The sequence below is a fragment of the Agelaius tricolor genome, unplaced genomic scaffold (assembly GCF_023055355.1).
Source record: "Agelaius tricolor isolate 1412-34295 unplaced genomic scaffold, bAgeTri1.0.p SCAF_111, whole genome shotgun sequence".
Taxonomy (NCBI): Eukaryota; Metazoa; Chordata; class Aves; order Passeriformes; family Icteridae; genus Agelaius; species Agelaius tricolor.
Genome location: NW_027269371.1, coordinates 248,801 through 267,582, shown reverse-complemented (window position 1 = coordinate 267,582; position 18,782 = coordinate 248,801). Strand labels below are relative to the sequence as shown.

The following is an 18,782-nucleotide window of genomic DNA, read 5'->3' as shown; positions in this document are numbered from 1 at the left end:
CAGTAATGTCCCCATGTCCCTCCCAGTGTCCCCAAGGGATGTCCCCAGGTCCCTCCAGGTGTCCCCATGTCCATCCCAGTGTCCCCAAGGGTGTCCCAAGCCATGTCCCAGTGTCTCCAGGAGCGTCCCCAAGTCCCTCCCAGTGTCCCCAGGTCCCTCCCGGTATCCCCTGTCATGTCCCAATGTCCCCAAGGGTGTCCCCAGGTCCCTCCCAGGGATGTCCCCAGCCATGTCCCCTTGTCCCCATGAGTGTCCCCAGGGATGTCCCCAGGTCCCTCCCAATGTCCCCAACTCCATCCCGGTGTCCCCAAGGGTGCCCCAAGCCATGTCCCAGTGTCCCCAAGGGTGTCCCCATGTCCCTCCCAGTGTCCCCAGTAGAGTCCCCAGGTCCCTCCCAGTGTCCCCGGGGATGTCCCCATGTCCCTCCCGGTGTCCCCAAGGGCCATCCCGGTGTCCCCATGTCCCTCCTGGTGTCCCCATGTCCCTCCCAGTGTCCCCAAGGGTGTCCCCAGGTCCCTCCCAGGGATGTCCCCATGTCCCTCTCAGTGTCCCCAAGGATGTCCCCGTGTCCCTCCCGGTGTCCCCAAAAAGGCTCCAACGCTCTCACTCCGGTCTCAGCTTTATTTGAACGTCCCCAGGTGCCCCCGGGGGGTTCCTCCAGGTGTCCCCAAGGTGTCCCCAGGTGTCCCCAAGGTGTCACTTGTAGAACTCGTGCTCCTGCTCGTCCTTCTTGATGACGGTTTTGTAGGCCTTCTCAAAGTCCTTGGCCAGCACGATGTACCTGTTCTCCCTGACCGCCAGCATGCCACCCTGGGGACAGGGACACCTGTGTCACCTGAGTGTCACCTGGGACACCTGAGTGTCATCTGTGTCACCTACAGCCAGCCCTGTGTCACCTACAGCCAGCCCTGTGTCACCTGTGCCAGCACCGTGTACCTGTTCTCCCTGACCGCCAGCATGCCACCCTGCCAATGTCACCTGAGTGTCACCTGGGACACCTGAGTGTCACCTGTGTCACCTGCACTGAGCCACAGCCACACCTGTGTCACCTACAGCCACCCACAGACACACCTGTGCCAGCACCGTGTACCTGTTCTGCACTGCCAGCATGCCACCCTGCCAATGTCACCTCAGTGTCACCTGAGTGTCACCTGGGACACCTGAGTGTCACCTGTGTCACCTGCACTGAGCTACAGCCACACCTGTGTCACCCACAGCCACACCTGTGTCACCTGCACTGAGCTACAGCCACACCTGTGCCAGCACTGTGTACCTGTTCTCCTGCACCGCCAGCATGCCACCCTGGGGACAGGGACACCTGTGTCACCTGGGTGTCACCTGTGTCACCTACAGCCACACCTGTGTCACCCACAGCCACACCTGTGTCACCTGTGCCGGCACCGTGTACCTGTTCTCCCTGACCGCCAGCATGCCACCCTGGGGACAATGTCACCTCAGTGTCACCTGAGTGTCACCTGAGTGTCACCTGGGACACCTGAGTGTCACCTGTGTAACCTACAACCACACCTGTGCCAGCACTGTGTACCTGTTCTCCCTGACCGCCAGCATGCCACCCTGGGAATGTCACCCGAGTGTCACCTCAGTGTCACCTGTGTCACCTGCACTGAGCTACAGCCACACCTGTGTCACCCACAGCCAGCCCTGAGTCACCTGTGCCAGCACCGTGTACCTGTTCTCCCTGACCGCCAGCATGCCACCCTGCCAATGTCACCTGAGTGTCACCTGAGTGTCACCTGGGACACCTGCACTGAGCCACAGCCACACCTGTGTCACCTACAGCCACCCACAGACACACCTGTGCCAGCACCGTGTACCTGTTCTGCACTGCCAGCATGCCACCCCTGCCAATGTCACCTGAGTGTCACCTGGGACACCTGAGTGTCACCTGAGTGTCACCCACAGCCACACCTGTGTCACCTACAGCCACACCTGTGCCAGCCACAACCACACCTGTGTCACCTGTGCCAGCACCGTGTACCTGTTCTCCCTGACCGCCAGCATGCCACCCTGCCAATGTCACCTGAGTGTCACCTGAGTGTCACCTGGGACACCTGAGTGTCACCTGTGTCACCTACAGCCACCCACAGCCACACCTGTGCCAGCACTGTGTACCTGTTCTCCCTGACCGCCAGCATGCCACCCTGGGGACAGGGACACCTGTGTCACCTGAGTGTCACCTGGGACACCTGTGTCACCTGAGTGTCACCTGTGTCAGCCACAGCCAGCCCTGTGTCACCTACAGCCACCTACAGCCACACCTGTGTCACCCGAGTGTCACCTGGGACACCCACAGCCACCTACAGCCAGCCCTGAGTCACCTGCACTGAGACACAGCCACACCTGTGTCACCTGTGCCAGCACCGTGTACCTGTTCTCCCGCATTGACAGCATGCCACCCTGCCAATGTCACCCAAGTGTCACCTGAGTGTCACCTGGGACACCTGCACTGAGCCACAGCCACACCTGTGCCACCTGTGTCACCTGGGACACCCGAGTGTCCCCTCAGTATCAGCCACACTGAACTACAGCCACACCTGCCCCAGCTCCACCCCGGCGTGCCCAACACCTGTCCCAGCTGTGCCCAGGTGTGTCCCAGGTGTACCCCAGGTGTGTGCCCAGGTGCACCCAGGTACATCCAGGGGTATCCCAGCTGTGCCCAGCTGTGCCCAGGTGTGTCTCAGGTGTGCCCAGGTGCATCCAGGTGTGCCCAGCTGTGCCCTCACCTCCTGGCAGATGGAGTTGATGTCGGCCCCCGAGATCTTGTCCGGCCGCGCCACGTCTGGGGCAGGGGTCAAGGAAACGGCGCAGGCGTGCCCAGGTGTGCCCAGGTGTGTGCCCAGGTGTGTGCCCAGGTGTGTGCCCAGGTGCCCCCAGGTGTGTCCCCAGGTGTGTCCCCAGGTGTGTGCCCAGGTGTGTGCCCAGGTGCCCCCAGGTGTCCCCAGGTGTGGGATACAATCCTCCAGGTCCACCTCCTCGGACAGGTTCATCTTGCCGGTGATGGTGGAGAAGATGAGGCGCTTCTGCCGCCGGTCGGGCAGCGGGAACTCGATCTTACGGTCCAGGCGGCCGGGCCGCAGCAGGGCCGGGTCCAGCGTGTCCGCACGGTTGGTGGCCATGATCACCTGGGCACAGGTGAGGGGTCAGGACACACCTGAGACCCTCAGAACCCCATAAAAATCCATACAAACTCCATAAAACCTCATAAAAATCCATAAAACCCCCACAGTCCATGGTCCAGGTGTGCCCATGGTTGGTGGCCATGATCTCCTGGGCACAGGTGAGGGGTCAGGACACACCTGAGACCCTCAGAACCCCATAGAAATCCATAAAGACTCCATAAAACCTCAAAAAACTCCAAAAAAAACCCCAAGTTCATGGTCCAGGTGTCCACCTGGTTGGTGGCCATGATCTCCTGGGGACAGGTGAGGGGTCAGGTCACACCTGAGACCCTCAGAACCCCATAAAAATCCATACAAACTCCATAAAACCTCATAAATATCCATAAAACCCCCACAGTTCATGGCCCAGGTGTGCCCATGGTTGGTGGCCATGATCTCCTGGGCACAGGTGAGGGGTCAGGACACACCTGAGATCTCCAAAACCCCATAAAAATCCATAAAGACTCCATAAAACCTCATAAAACCCCAAAAAAACCCCAAGTTCATGGTCCAGGTGTCCTCACCATTGGTGGCCATGATCTCCTGGGGACAGGTGAGGGGTCAGGACACACCTGAGATCTCCAGAACCCCATAGAAATCCATAAAGACTCCATAAAACCTCATAAATATCCATAAAACCCCCACAGTTCATGGCCCAGGTGTGCCCATGGTTGGTGGCCATGATCTCCTGGGCACAGGTGAGGAGACACCTGAGATCTCCAGGACCCCATAAAAATCCATAAAAACTCCATAGAACCTCATAAAAACCCATAGAAACTCCATAAAATCCCCATGGTTCATGGCCCAGGTGTCCACCTGGTTGGTGGCCACGATCTCCTGGGGACAGGTGAGGGGTCAGGTCACACCTGAGATCTCCAGAACCCCATAAAAATCCATAAAAACTCCATAAAACCTCATAAAACCCCATAAAACTCCCACAGTTCATGGCCCAGGTGTGCCCATGGTTGGTGGCCATGATCTCCTGGGCACAGGTGAGGAGACACCTGAGATCTCCAAAACCCCATAGAACCTCATAAAGCCCCATAGAAACTCCATAAAACCTCATAAAAACATCTAAAACCCCATAAACCCCCATGGTTCATGGCCCAGGTGTCACATGGTTGGTGGCCATGATCTCCTGGGGACAGGTGAGGGGTCAGGACACACCTGACATCTCCAGAACCCCATAAAAATCCATAAAAACTCCATAACACCTCAAAAAACCCCAAAAAAACCCCAAGTTCATGGCCCAGGTGTCCTCATGGTTGGTGGCCATGATCTCCTGGGGACAGGTGAGGACACACCTGAGGTCCCTCCAGAACCATGAGAACCCCAGAACTTCATCTCCAGGTGTCTCCAGGTTGGTGGCCATGGACACCTGAGGACACCTGGAGACACCTGGGGACACCTGAGACCCTCCAGGACCATGAGAACCCCAGAACTGCAGGTCCAGGTGTCTCCAGCTTGGTGGTCATGGTCACCTGGAGATACCTGAGGACACCTGGAGATACCTGGGGACACCTGGGGACACCTGAGGACACCTGGGGACACCTGAGATCCCTCCAGAACCATGAGAACCCCAGAACTTCATCTCCAGGTGTCTCCACCTTGGTGGCCGTGGTCACCTGGAGATACCTGGGGACACCTGAGGACACCTGGGGTCACCTGGGGCCACCTGGGTCCCCTGGGCGCACCTTGACGTTGACGTTCTGGTCGAAGCCGTCCATCTGGTTGAGGAGCTCCAGGAGGATCCGTTGGACCTCGCGGTCGGCTTGGGGCGAAAAACGGCGACTTTGGGACCTTCTGGGTTTGGGGGGTTCCACCCCAGAAACCCCAAAATTCCACCCAAAACCCCAAAGTTCCACCCAAAACCCCAAATTCTGGGAAAGTGACCCCAAAATTCCACCTGAAACCCCAAATTCTGTCCAGGTGACCCCAAATTCCACCCAGGTGCTCCTGAGTTTCATCCCGAGGTTCTCCAGAAGGTTCCTCACCCCCAAACTCCACCTAAAACCCCAAAATTCCACCCAAAACCCCAAATTCTGGGAAAGTGACCCCAAAATTCCACCCAAAACCCCAAATTCTGTTCAGGTGACCCCAAAATTCCACCCAAAATCCCAAATTCTGTCCAGGTGACCTCAAAATTCCACCCAAAACCCAAAATTCCACCCAAAACGCCGAAATTCCACCCAGGTGCTCCTGAGCTTCATCTCAAAGTTCTCCAGAAGGTTCCTCACCCCAAAATTCCACCTAAAACCCCAAAATTCCACCCAAAACCCCAAATTCCACCTTGGTGACCCCAAAATTCCACCAAAAACCCCCAAAATTCTGTCCAGGTGACCCCAAAATTCCACCAAAAACCCCAAAATTCCACCCAGGTGCTCCTGAGCTTCATCCCGAGGTTCTCCAGAAGGTTCCTCACCCCCAAACTCCACCCAAAACCCCAAATTCTGTCCAGGTGACCCCAAAATTCCACCCAAAACCCCAAAATTCCATCCAGGTGACCCCAAATTCCACCCAGGTGCTCCTGAGTTTCATCTCAAAGTTCTCCAGAAGGTTCCTCACCCTCCAAATCCACCCGGGACCACCTAAAGTCCAACCAGGACCTCCCAAACTCCACCCAGGACCTCCCAAGCCCCACCCCACTGGAGACCCCTCCTCAATTTGGGAGTCTGGGGTCCTCAAACCCCACCCAGGTGTCCCCACACCCCACCTTGGTCTCCATCCTGAAGTTCTCCAGAACGTTCCTCAAGCCCAAATCCCACCTGGGACCACCCAAACTCCACCCAGGACCTCCCAAACTCCACCCAGGACCTCCCAAGCTCCAACCAGGACCTCCCAAGCCCCACCCAGGACCTCCCAAACTCCACCCAGGACCTCCCAAACTCCAACCAGGACCTCCCAAAGTCCAACCAGGACCTCCCAAAGTCCAACCAGGACCTCCCAAACTCCACCCCACTGGAGAACCCTGCCCAGGTTGGGGGTCCTGGGCCTTCACCCCTGATCTGGGGTCCTCAAACCCCACCCAGGTGTCCCCAGACCCCACCTTGGTCTCCATCCTGAAGTTCTCCAGAACGTTCCTCAAGCCCAAATCCCACCTGGGACCACCCAAACTCCACCCAGGACCTCCCAAACTCCACCCGGGACCACCCAAACTCCAACCAGGACCACCCAAATCCCACCCAGGACCTCCCAAACTCCACCCAGGACCTCCCAAACTCCACCCGGGACCACCCAAACTCCACCCAGGACCTCCCAAACTCCACCTGGGACCTCCCAAACTCCACCCAGGACCTCCCAAACTCCACCTGGGACCTCCCAAACTCCAACCAGGACCTCCCAAATCCCACCCAGGACCACCCAAACTCCAACCAGGACCTCCCAAATCCCACCCAGGACCACCCAAACTCCACCCAGGACCTCCCAAACTCCACCTGGGACCTCCCAAACTCCAACCAGGACCTCCCAAATCCCACCCAGGACCTCCCAAACTCCAACCAGGACCTCCCAAACTCCACCTGGGACCTCCCAAACTCCACCCAGGACCTCCCAAACTCCAACCAGGACCTCCCAAACTCCACCCGGGACCTCCCAAATCCCACCCAGGACCTCCCAAACTCCACCCAGGACCTCCCAAACTCCAACCAGGACCTCCCAAACCCCAACCAGGACCTCCCAAACCCCACCCAGGACCTCCCAAACTCCAACCAGGACCTCCCAAACTCCACCTGGGACCTCCCAAACTCCAACCAGGACCACCCAAACTCCAACCAGGACCACCCAAACTCCACCTGGGACCACCCAAACTCCACCCAGGACCTCCCAAACTCCACCTGGGACCTCCCAAACTCCAACCAGGACCTCCCAAACTCCACCCAGGACCTCCCAAACTCCACCCAGGACCTCCCAAACCCCACCCGCTGGAGACCCTTGCCCAGGCCGGGTCCTCACCGCCGGTCTGGGCGTCGAAGCGCTTGGTGGCGATGGCGTCGATCTCGTCGATGAAGATGATGGCCGGCGCGTTCTCCTTGGCCAGGCGGAAGACGTCGCGGACCATGCGCGGGCCCTCGCCCAGGTACTTCTGCACAAACTCCGAGCCCACCACGCGGATGAAGGCGGCTGGAGGGGACACAGAGAAACCCAAGGGTTGGGATGTCCAAAAATGCCAAAAATGCCACCGGGAGTCCATGGAGAACGCCAGGAACCCACGGATACCACCAGGAACCCAAAACATCTCCAGAAACCCCAAAAATCCCATCAGGAACCCATGGAGACCACCAGGAACCAATGGAGACCACCAGGAACCCAAAAACATCTCCAGAAACCCCAAAAATCCCACCGGGAACCCATGGAGACCACCAGGAACCCAAAACATCTCCAGAAACCCCAAAAATCCCACCGGGAACCCATGGAGACCACCAGGAACCCAAAACATCTCCAGAAACCCCAAAAATCCCATCAGGAACCCATGGAGACCACCAGGAACCCGAGACATCTCCAGAAACTCCAAAAATGCCATTGGGAACCCATGGAGACCACCAGGAACCCAAAACATCTCCAGAAACCCCAAAAATCCTCACTGGGAATCCATGGAGACCACCAGGAAGCCCAAAGCTCCTACCAGGATCCAATGGAGACCACCAGGAACCCAAAACAACCTCCAGAACTCCATGGAGACCACCAAGAACCCAAAACATCTCCAGAAACCCCAAAAATTCCATTGCGAACTCATGGAGACCACCAGGAACCCAAAACATCTCCAGAAACCCCAAAAATCCTACCGGGAATCCATGGAGAACGCCAGGAATCCAAAACAACCTCCAAAACTCCATGGAGACCACCAGGAAGCACAAAACAACCTCCAAAACCCCATGGAGACCACCAGGAACCCAAAAACATCTCCAGAAATTCCAAAAATGCCACCGAGAACCCATGGAGACCGCCAGGAACCAATGGACACCAGCAGGAACCCAAAACATCTCCAGAAACCCAGGTGACCCCAAACCCCACCCAGGTGCTCTTGACCTTCATCCCAAAGTTCTCCAGAAGGTTCCTCACCCCCAAAAACCACCCAGAACCTCCTCAAACCCCACCCAGGTGACCCCAAACCCCATCCAGGTATTCCTGATCTTCATCCTGAAGTTCTCCAGAAGGTTCCTCACCCCACCAAAACCACCCAGAACCTCCTCAAACCCCACCCAGATGACCCCAAACCTCTCGAGATGACCCCAAACCCCACCCAGGTGTCCCCAAACCCCACCCAGATGACCCCAAACTCCATCATGACCATCCCAAAGTTCTCCAGAAGGTTCCTCACCCCCAAAAACCACCCAGAACCTTCTCAAACCCCACCCAGGTGTCTCCAAACCCCACCCAGGTGTTCTTGACCTTCATCCCAAAGTTCTCCAGAAGGTTCCTCACCCCCAAAATCTCCTCAAACCCCACCCAGATGATCCCAAACCTCACCCAGGTGTCACCGAACCTCTGGAGATGACCCCAAACCCCTCCCAGATGACCCCAAACCCCACCCAGGTGCTCCTGAGCTTCATCCTGAAGTTCTCCAGAAGGTTCCTCACCCCCAAAAACCTCCTCAAACTCCACCCAGGTGTCCCCAAACCCGTCCCAGATGACCCCAAACCCCACTGAGATGTCCCCAAACCCCTCCCAGGTGACCCCAAACTCCATCCAGATGACCTCAAACCCCACCCAGGTGTTCTTGACCTTCATCCCAAAGTTCTCCAGAAGGTTCCTCACCCCCAAAAACCACCCAGAACCTCCTCAAACCCCACCCAGGTGACCCCAAACCCCACCCAGATGACCCCAAACTCCATCATGACCATCCAAAAGTTCTCCAGAAGGTTCCTCAGCCCCCAAAAACCACCCAGAACCTTCTCAAACCCCACCCAGGTGTCTCCAAACCCCACCCAGGTGTTCTTGACCTTCATCCCAAAGTTCTCCAGAAGGTTCCTCACCCCCAAAATCTCCTCAAACCCCACCCAGATGATCCCAAACCTCACCCAGGTGTCACCGAACCTCTGGAGATGACCCCAAACCCCTCCCAGATGACCCCAAACCCCACCCAGGTGCTCCTGAGCTTCATCCCGAAGTTCTCCAGAAGGTTCCTCACCCCAAAAACCACCCAGAACCTCCTCAAACCCCACCCAGGTGACCCCAAACCCCTCCCAGGTGACCCCAAACCCCTCCCAGGTGTCCCCAAACCCCACTGAGATGTCCCCAAACCCCTCCAGGTGTCCCCAGGTGTCCCCAGGTGTCCCCAGGAGCTCACCTGTGGTGTGGTGGGCCACGGCCTTGGCCAGCATGGTCTTCCCGCAGCCGGGGGGGCCGTACATGAGCACCCCCCGGGGGGGGTCAATGCCGATCTGCGCCGGAGAGGACACGGGAAGGACACGGGAAGGACACGGGGAGGACACGGGAAGGACACGGGAAGGACACGGAGAGGACATGGAGGGGACACGGAGGGGACACGGGAAGGACACGGAGAGGACACGGAGGGGACACGGGAAGGACACGGAGAGGACACGGAGAGGACACGGAGAGGACACAGTGAGGACACCCAGGGACCTCAGGGACCCAGGGACCTGGGCATCTCCAAGGTGACCTGGAGATCACCTGAGGGGCCTCAAAGCCACCTGAGGTCCTCAAGGTGACCTGAGGGTCTCCAAGGTGACCTGAGGGTCTCCAAGGTGACCTGGAGATCACCTGAGGTCCTCAAGGTGTCCTTGAGGGTCTCCAAGGTGACCTGAGGGGCCTCAAGGTGTCCTGGAGATCACCCGAGGTCCTCAAGGTGACCGGGAGGTCTCCAAGGTGACCTGGATGTCACCTGAAGGTCCTCAAAGCCACCTGAGGGTCTCCAAGGTGACCTGAGGGGCCTTGAGGTGTCCTGGAGATCACCTGAGGGGCTCAAGGTGACCTGAAGGTCCTCAAGGTGACCTGAGGGTCTCCAAGATGACCTGGAGGTCCTCAAGGTGTCCTGGACATCACCTGAGGAGCCTCAAGGTGTCCTGGAGATCACCTGAAGGTCCTCAAAGCCACCTGAGGGTCTCCAAGGTGACCTGAGGGGCCTCAAGGTGTCCTGGAGATCACCTGAGGTCCTCAAAGCCACCTGAGGGTCTCCAAGGTGAACTGGAGGTGATCGGAGGTCACCTGAGGTCCCCAGAAGGTCCCAGGACATCCCCAGAGGTCCCCAGAAGGTCCCCAGGAGATCCCCAGGACATCCCCAGGACATCCCCAGAAGGTCCCAGGATGTCCCCGAAAGGTCCCCAGGAGGTCCCCAGGACATCCCCAGGAGGTCCCAGAAGGTCCCCAGAAGGTCCCCAGGATGTCCCCAGGACATCCAGGACATCCCCAGGATGTCCCCAGAAGATCCCCAGAAGGTCCCAGAAGGTCCCCAGGACATCCCCAAAAGGTCCCCAGGATGCCCTCAGAATGTCCCCAGAAGGTCCCCAGGAGGTCCCAGGACATCCCCAGGATGTCCCCAGAAGGTCCAGGATGTCCCCAGAAGGTCCCCAGAAGGTCCCCAGGAGGTCCCAGGACATCCCCAGAAGGTTCCAGAAGGTCCCCAGGATGTCCCCAGAAGGTCCCAGAGGGTCCCCAGAAGGTCCCCAGGATGTCCCCAGAAGGTCCCCAGAAGGTCCCCAGGAGGTCCCAGGACATCCCCAGAAGGTTCCAGAAGGTCCCCAGGATGTCCCCAGAAGGTCCCAGAAGGTCCCCAGAAGGTCCCCAGGATGTCCCCAGAAGGTCCCCAGAAGGTTCCAGAAGGTCCCAGAAGGTCCCCAGGACATCCCCAGAAGGTCCCAGGACATCCCCAGGACATCCCCAGGACATCCCCAGAAGGTCCCAGGAGATCCCCAGAAGGTCCCAGAAGCTCCCAGAAGGCCCCAGAAGGTCCCCAGGACATCCACAAAAGGTCCCCAGGATGTCCCCAGAAGGTCCCCAGGACATCCCCAGAAGGTCCCAGAAGGTCCCAGGAGGTCCCCAGGATGTCCCCAGAAGGTCCCAGAAGGTTCCAGAAGGTCCCCAGGACATCCAGGACATCCCCAGAAGGTCCCAGGACATCCCCAGAACATCCCCAGAAGGTCCCAGGATGTCCCAAGAGGTCCCCAGAAGGTCCCAGAAGGTCCCAGGACATCCCCAGAAGGCCCCAGAAGGTCCCCAGAAGGTCCCCAGAGGTGCCCAGAAGGTCCAGGACATCCCCAGAAGGTCCCAGAAGGCCCCAGAAGGTCCCCAGGACATCCCCAGGACATCCCCAGAAGGTGCAAGAAGGTCCCCAGAAGGTCCCCAGAAGGTCCCCAGGATGTCCCAGAAGGTCCCAGAAGGTCCCCAGAAGGTCCCCAGAAGGTCCCAGAAGGTCCCAGAAGGTCCCCAGGCCTCACCTGCTTGTAGAGCTCGAAGTGGGTCAGGGGCAGCTCCACGGCCTCGCGCACCTCCTGCTTCTGGATGTCCATGCCCCCGATGTCCGCATAGACCACGTCCGGCTTCTGGTCTGGGGACACCGGACAGCTGGGACGGACTGGGAGGGACTGGGACAAACTGGGATGGACTGGGATGGAACTGGGGACACCGGGACAGCTGGGACACACTGGGAGGGACTGGGACAAACTGGGACAAACTGGGACAAACTGGGATGGACTGGGATGGACTGGGATGGACTGGGAGGGACTGGGACAAACTGGGACGGACTGGGACAAACTGGGACAAACTGGGATGGACTGGGACAAACTGGGATGGACTGGGGACACCCGGACAGCTGGGACACACTGGGACCAGTATGGGGCAAACTGGGATGGACTGGGATGGAACTGGGGACACCGGGACAGCTGGGACACACTGGGAGGGACTGGGACAAACTGGGACAGCTGGGACAAACTGGGACGGACTGGGATGGACTGGGAGGGACTGGGATGGACTGGGGACACCGGGACAGCTGGGACACACTGGGATGGACTGGGATGGACTGGGAGGGACTGGGACAAACTGGGACGGACTGGGACAAACTGGGACAAACTGGGATGGACTGGGATGGACTGGGACAAACTGGGAGGGACTGGGATGGACTGGGATGGACTGGGGACACCGGGACAGCTGGGACGGACTGGGACAAACTGGGACAAACTGGGATGGACTGGGAGGGACTGGGATGGACTGGGGACACCGGGACAGCTGGGACGGACTGGGATGGACTGGGATGGACTGGGAGGGACTGGGACAAACTGGGACGGACTGGGACAAACTGGGACAAACTGGGACAAACTGGGATGGACTGGGATGGACTGGGGACACCGGGACAGCTGGGACGGACTGGGATGGACTGGGATGGACTGGGAGGGACTGGGACAAACTGGGATGGACTGGGATGGACTGGGACGGACTGGGATGGAACTGGGACCAGTATGGGGCAACTGGGATGGACTGGGATGGACTGGGATGGAACTGGGACCAGTATGGGGCAACTGGGACAAACTGGGACAAACTGGGATGGACTGGGACGGACTGGGACAGACTGGGGGCAACTGGGACCAGTTTGGGGCAACTGGGAGCAACTGGGAGCAAGCCCAGGTGTGCCCAGGTGACCTCAAGATGGATCCACTCAACATCTCAGGGCCTTCAGATGTCTCCAGTTGACTTTTGGTGACCCCAACCACCATTTTTGGACCCCAAACCCCATTTTTTCACCCCAAACTCCCATTTTTCACCCCAAAATGACGTTTTATGGATCCCAGGTGTGCCCAGGTGTGCCCAGGTGTGCCCCAGGTGTGCCCTGATGACCTCAAGATGGATCCACTCAACATCTCAAGAACTTTTTTTGACCCCAAACTCCCATTTTTTCACCCCAAACTCCCATTTTTTCACCCCAAATCCCATTTTTCCCCCCCAAAACAACATTTTATGGATCCCAGGTGTGCCCAGGTGTGCCCAGGTGCCCTCAAGATGGATCCACTCAACATCTCATGAACTTTAGGTGACCCCAGTTGACTTTTGGTGACCCCAAACTCCCATTTTTTCACCCCAAACTCCATTTTTTTCCCCCAAAACGATGTTTTATGGATCCCAGGTGTGCCCAGGTGTGTCCAGGTGACCCCAAGATGGTTGCACTCAACATCTCATGAACTTTAGGTGACTCCAAATGCCAGTTTTGGACCCCAAACCCCATTTTTTCACCCCAAACCCCATTTTTTCACTCCAAACTCCATTTTTTCCCAAAAAAATGACATTTTATGGATCCCAGGTGTGCCAAGGTGAAACCTGATGATCTCAAGATGGTTCCACTCAACATCTCATGAACTTTAGGTGACCCCAGCTGACTTTTGATGACCCCAAACCCCATTTTTTCACCCCAAATCCCATCTTTCCCCCCCAAAACGACGTTTTATGGACCCCAGGTGTGCCCAGGTAAAACCTGATGATCTCAAGATGGATCCACTCAACATCTCATGAATTTTAGATGCCCCCAGTTGACTTTTGGTGACCCCAAACCCCATTTTTTCACCCCAAAACAACATTTTATGGACCCCAGGTGTGCCCAGGTGTGCCCAGGTGACCCCAAGATGGTTCCACTCAACATCTCAAGAACTTTAGGTGACCCCAAACCCCATTTTTCACCCCAAACCCCATTTTTTCACCCCAAACCCCATTTTTCCCCAAAAAAATGACATTTTATGGATCCCAGGTGTGCCCAGGTGTGCCCAGGTGTGCCCAGGTGACCTCAGCATGGTTCCACTCAACATCTCAAGAACTTTAGGTGACCCCAAACCCCATTTTTTCACCCCAAACTCCCATTTTTTCACCCCAAACTCCCATTTTTTCACCCCAAATCCCATTTTTTCCCAAAAAACCGACATTTTATGGACCCCAGGTGTGCCCAGGTGTGCCAAGGTGAAACCTGATGATCTCAAGATGGTTCCACTCAACATCTCATGAACTTTAGGTGACCCCAGCTGACTTTTGGTGACCCCAAACCCCATTTTTTCACCCCAAACTCCCATTTTTTCACCCCAAATCCCATCTTTCCCCCCCAAAACGACATTTTCTGGACCCCAGGTGTGCCCAGGTGCGCTCACCTGAGGTGAGCATCATGATGCTGCTGTCGGCCTCGGGGGGCAGCACGTCCACCAGGGCGTTGCTGTGCTTGTGCAGCGCCACCGAGGCGTTGGGCTTGAGCAGCTCGCGGTCGATGGTGCTCAGGATGCGCACGTAGTAGTTGGAACCTGCGGGGACGCACCTGGCGCTCACCTGGCGCTCACCTGGCGCTCACCTGGGGCTCAGGGCGGGGTGAGGGGACGCGGTCTGGGGATGGTTGGAGTGGGCATGGCCAGGTTGGGTGGTGAAGGTGCAAGCTTGCGTGCCCAGGTGTGTGCCCAGGTGTGTGCCCAGGTGTGTCTGGGTGTGTGTCCAGGTGTGTGCCCAGGTGTGTGCCCAGGTGTGTCCAGGTGTGTCCAGGTGTGTGCCCAGGTGTGTGCCCAGGTGTGTGCCCAGGGGTGTGCCCAGGTGTGTCTGGGTGTGCCCAGGTGTGTCTGGGTGTGTGTCCAGGTGTGTGCCCAGGTGTGTGCCCAGGTGTATCTGGGTGTGCCCAGGTGTGCCCAAGTGTGTGCCCAGGTGTGCCCAGGTGTGCCCAGTTGTGTGCCCAGGTGTGCCCAGGTGTGCCCAAGTGTGTGCCCAGGTGTGCCCAGGTGTGCCCAGTTGTGTGCCCAGGTGTGCCCAGGTGTGTGCCCAGGGGTGTGCCCAGGTGTGTCTGGGTGTGCCCAGGTGTGTGTCCAGGTGTGTGCCCAGGTGTGCCCAGGTGTGTGCCCAGGTGTGCCCAGGTGTGCCCAGGTGTGTCTGGGTGTGTGCCCAGGTGTGCCCAGGGGCGTGCCCAGAGGTGTGCCCAGGTGTGCCCAGGTGTGCCCAGGTGTGTCCCCAGGTGTGCCCAGGTGTGTCCAGGTGTGTCCAGGTGTGTGTCTGGGTGTGTGCCCAGGTGTGCCCAGGTGTGTCCAGGTGTGTGCCCAGGTGTGCCCAGGTGTGTCCCCAGGTGTGCCCAGGTGTGTCCAGGTGTGTCCAGGTGTGTGTCTGGGTGTGTGCCCAGGTGTATCTGGGTGTGTCTGGGTGTGCCCAGGTGTGTCCCCAGGTGTGCCCAGGTGTGTCCAGGTGTGTCCAGGTGTGTGTCTGGGTGTGCCCAGGTGTGTCCCCAGGTGTGCCCAGGTGTGTCCAGGTGTGTCCAGGTGTGTGTCTGGGTGTGTGCCCAGGTGTGCCCAGGTGTGCGCCCAGCTGTGCCCAGGTGTGTGCCCAGGTGTGCCCAGGTGTATCTGGGTGTGCCCAGGTGTGTGCCCAGGTGTGTCTGGGTGTGCCCAGGTGTGTGCCCAGGTGTGTGCCCAGGTGTGTGCCCAGGTGTGCCCAGGTGTGTGTCCAGGTGTGCCCAGGTGTGTCCCCAGGTGTGTCCAGGTGTGCCCAGGTGTGTCCAGGTGTGTCCCTCACCTGTGGTGGAGCCCACCATGGCCATGGTCTGGTCCGTGCCCAACAATGACCAACTGGACACTCCAAACCCATGGCCCCACCTATCCCAGGTACCTCCCGGTGTATCTGGGTGTGCCCAGGTATCTCCAGGTGTGTCTCACCTGTGCCCAGGTGTGTTCCTCACCTGTGGTGGAGCCCACCATGGCCGTGTTCTGGTCCATGCCCAACAATGACCAACTGGACACTCCAAACCCATGGTCCCACCCACCCCAGGTATCTCCCACCTGTCCCACCTGGAGGTATCTCCAGGTGTCCCTCACCTGTGCCCAGGTGTGTCCCTCACCTGTGGTGGAGCCCACGATGGCCGTGTTCTGGTCCACGGCCTCCAGGAACTGCCCGATGACCAGCGGGATGCTCTGGATGCGCTTCACCTCCTCCTGCGCGTGCAGGAATTCCTTCTTGAGGTTGCGCTGCTCGTCCTTGATGTACTCCTCCTGCACCTCCAGGAACTCCAGCTCCTGCTGCAGCTTCTGCAGGTGAGAGACAGGTGAGACACACCTGAGACACACCTGAGACACACCTGAGATAGAGCTAAAACACCTGGGATACACCTGGGGGACACGGGGCAGGGCTGAGCTCCTCCTGCACCTCCAGGAACTCCAGCTCCTGCTGCAGCTTCTGCAGGTGAGAGACACACCTGAGACAGGTGAGACACACCTGAGACACACCTGAGATAGAGCTAAAACACCTGGGATACACCTGAGACACAGCTAAAACACCTGGAGTACACCTGGGATACACCTGGGGGACACAGGGCAGGGCTGAGCTCCTGCTGCAGCTTCTGCAGGTGAGACACAGGTGAGACACACCTGAGACAGGTGAGACACACCTAGGACACACCTGAGACACACCTGAGATAGAGCTAAAACACCTGGGATACACCTGGGGGACACAGGGCAAGGCTGAGCTCCTCCTGCACCTCCAGGAACTCCAGCTCCTGCTGCAGCTTCTGCAGGTGAGACAGGTGAGACAGGTGAGACACACCTGAGACACAGCTGGGATACACCTGGGATAGAGCTAAACCACCTGGGATACACCTGGGGGACACAGGGCAGGGCTGAGCTCCTGCTACAGCTTCTGCAGGTGAGACATACCTGAGACACACCTGAGACACACCCGAGATACACCTGGGACACACCTGAGGGACACCTGAGAGACACCTGAGCCATGGGGACTTTGTGACACAGGTGTGTCACTCACTTGTACCTGCTGTACAGGCCCTCTAACCCCTCACCTGTCCCAGGTGTGTCACTCACCTTGTACCTGCTGTACAGGCCCTGTAACCCCTCACCTGTCCCAGGTGTGTCACTCACCTTGTACCGGCTGTACAGGCTCTGTATCCCTCACACCTGTCCCAGGTGTGTCCCCAGGTGTGTCCCCAGGTGTGTCCCACCTGTCCCATCACCTGTCCCAGGTGTGTCACTCACCTTGTACCTGCTGTACAGATCCTCCAGGTCCTCAGGCTCTGGCACCAGGAAGGAGAGGCCAGGGAGGGGCCGGGGGGCGGCCGAGGCCGGGACATCGTCCTGGACAGGTGAGAGACCGGACAGGTGAGATACAGGTGAGACATGGACAGGTGACACAGGTGAGATGGGACAGGTGAGACATGGACAGGTGAGAGACAGGTGAGATAGGACAGGTGTGACACGTGAGGGATGGGGACAGGTGGGACAGGTGAGACAGGACAGGTGAGGGACAGGTGAGACAGGGCAGGTGAGGGACAGGTGAGAGGGGGTGATGGGGATGAGGTGATCAGGGATGGGGACAGGTGACACAGGTGAGATGGGATAGGTGAGACATGGACAGGTGAGATGGGACAGGCGACACAGGTGAGATGGGACAGGTGACACAGGTGGGATGGGACAGGTGAGACATGGACAGGTGAGACAGGGACAGGTGACACAGGTGAGATGGGACACAAGAGATGGGAGAGGTGACACAGGTGAGAGAGGACAGGTGAGACATGGACAGGTGAGATGGGACGGGTGAGGTGGGACAGGTGACACAGGTAACGGATGGGGACAGGTGACACAGGTGAGATGGGACAGGTGACACAGGTGACGGATGGGGACAGGTGAGATGGGACAGGTGACACAGGTGAGACATGGACAGGTGAGATGGGACAGGTGACACAGGTGACGGATGGGGACAGGTGACACAGGTGAGGGGGGCATCCCAAAATGGGGGCGGGGCATCCCCAAGTTAAGGGGAGCACCTGAGGGTGGGGGAGGGGAGCACCTGGACCGACCCCAAAATGGGGGAGGGGCCCTCAAAGGTCAGGGGGGAGGGGCTCCTAAAAAGGGGGAGGGGATACCTGGGATATGGGGGGGGGGAGGGGGGGGAGGGCACCTGGGGGGGACCTGGGGGAAAATTCCCGAATTTGGGGGGAAAACCTCCCAAATTTTGAGGTCCCAGGGGGAAAATTCCCGAATTTGGGGGGAAAACCTCCCAAATTTTGAGGTCCCAGGGGGAAAATTCCCGAATTTGGGGGAAAACCTCCCAAATTTTGAGGTCCCAGGGGGAAAATTCCCGAATTTTGGGGGGAAAATTCCCCAAATTTCGGCGGAAAATCCCCAAACTTCGAGGGGTCCCTGAGGGGTTTTGGGGAGATCCCACCCCAAATTGCTATCGCCCAAAAAAGGGGGCGTGGCCAAAACCGGAAGTAGGCTGAGCTCCACAAAGCGGGGACACACACACCCTCCCCCAACCCTCCCCCGCGCCCTTTTTTGGGTTTTTTTGGGTCCTTTGGGTGCTCCCCACCTGCCCCTCCCCCCCCCCGAGGTTTTGGGGACCCCCCCTGGCCGCTTCTCCCCCCCCCTCCCTCACCTGCGGCTTCTCCCCGAGCAGCCCCAGCTCCTCCATCGTGATGCGGCTACACGGAAGTGACGTCAGAGCGTCAGCGCCGGCGTGCGTGGGGACGCTGCGCGGCGACTTCCGGTTGGGGCTCCGCGCATGCGCGGTGGCGCGCACGGAGCTCCCTGCGGCTCCCGGTTGCGGCCGCTTCACCCCAGGAACTCCCAGCGCCTCCCAGTTCGGCCCAGTTCGGTCCCGAGCCCTCCCAGTCCCTCCCAGTTGGATCCCAGCTCCCTCCCGGCC

General features: G+C 58.7%; 1 protein-coding gene and 3 long non-coding RNA genes across 11 annotated transcripts; 3 read left to right on the top strand and 1 right to left on the bottom strand.

The window, feature by feature from the left end:
• Nucleotides 1-607: 607 nt before the first annotated feature.
• PSMC4 (proteasome 26S subunit, ATPase 4) lies at nucleotides 608-18,666 on the bottom strand. 7 transcript variants are annotated; one of them, XM_071419588.1, is made up of 12 exons: nucleotides 18,513-18,666; nucleotides 17,114-17,212; nucleotides 15,970-16,156; nucleotides 14,258-14,404; nucleotides 11,573-11,682; nucleotides 9,466-9,559; nucleotides 7,131-7,298; nucleotides 4,874-4,950; nucleotides 2,975-3,143; nucleotides 2,745-2,800; nucleotides 2,064-2,162; nucleotides 1,446-1,475 (listed from the first exon to the last, which is right to left on the bottom strand). In XM_071419588.1, exons 1-12 carry the CDS (start codon nucleotides 18,546-18,548, stop codon nucleotides 1,461-1,463), a joined length of 1,257 nt encoding a protein of 418 aa, XP_071275689.1. In that variant the 5' UTR covers nucleotides 18,549-18,666; the 3' UTR covers nucleotides 1,446-1,460. The 7 variants fall into 7 exon arrangements, with proteins under 7 accessions (XP_071275691.1, XP_071275689.1, XP_071275688.1 ...); XM_071419587.1 differs by lacking the exon at nucleotides 1,446-1,475 and adding an exon at nucleotides 1,736-1,754 and having other exon boundaries at nucleotides 2,053-2,162; XM_071419583.1 differs by lacking the exon at nucleotides 1,446-1,475 and adding an exon at nucleotides 2,362-2,418 and having other exon boundaries at nucleotides 2,001-2,114.
• Nucleotides 3,634-4,456, top strand: LOC139586306 (uncharacterized). 2 transcript variants are annotated; one of them, XR_011677700.1, is made up of 3 exons: nucleotides 3,634-3,695; nucleotides 3,988-4,171; nucleotides 4,328-4,456. It is a non-coding gene; the product is annotated as an uncharacterized lncRNA (long non-coding RNA). The 2 variants fall into 2 exon arrangements; XR_011677699.1 differs by lacking the exon at nucleotides 3,634-3,695 and adding an exon at nucleotides 3,773-3,877 and having other exon boundaries at nucleotides 4,027-4,171; nucleotides 4,328-4,455.
• On the top strand, nucleotides 5,192-9,329 carry LOC139586307 (uncharacterized). The gene is made up of 3 exons (XR_011677701.1): nucleotides 5,192-5,270; nucleotides 5,516-5,679; nucleotides 9,263-9,329. It is a non-coding gene; the product is annotated as an uncharacterized lncRNA (long non-coding RNA).
• LOC139586308 (uncharacterized) lies at nucleotides 14,607-15,394 on the top strand. Its single transcript, XR_011677702.1, has 3 exons — nucleotides 14,607-14,636; nucleotides 15,055-15,234; nucleotides 15,301-15,394. It is a non-coding gene; the product is annotated as an uncharacterized lncRNA (long non-coding RNA).
• Nucleotides 18,667-18,782: the final 116 nt, after the last annotated feature.

Excerpts from the sequence above, each read along its gene's own strand:
- PSMC4 (XM_071419583.1), bottom strand. The coding sequence starts at position 18,548 with ATGGAGGAGCTGGGGCTGCTCGGGGAGAAGCCGCAG. Across the intron at positions 14,405-15,969 it reads CATCGTGGGCTCCACCACAG|GTTCCAACTACTACGTGCGC; the intron begins GTGAGGGACACA and ends GCGTCCCCGCAG. Across the intron at positions 4,951-7,130 it reads CTTCGACGCCCAGACCGGCG|CCGACCGCGAGGTCCAACGG; the intron begins GTGAGGACCCGG and ends TTTCGCCCCAAG.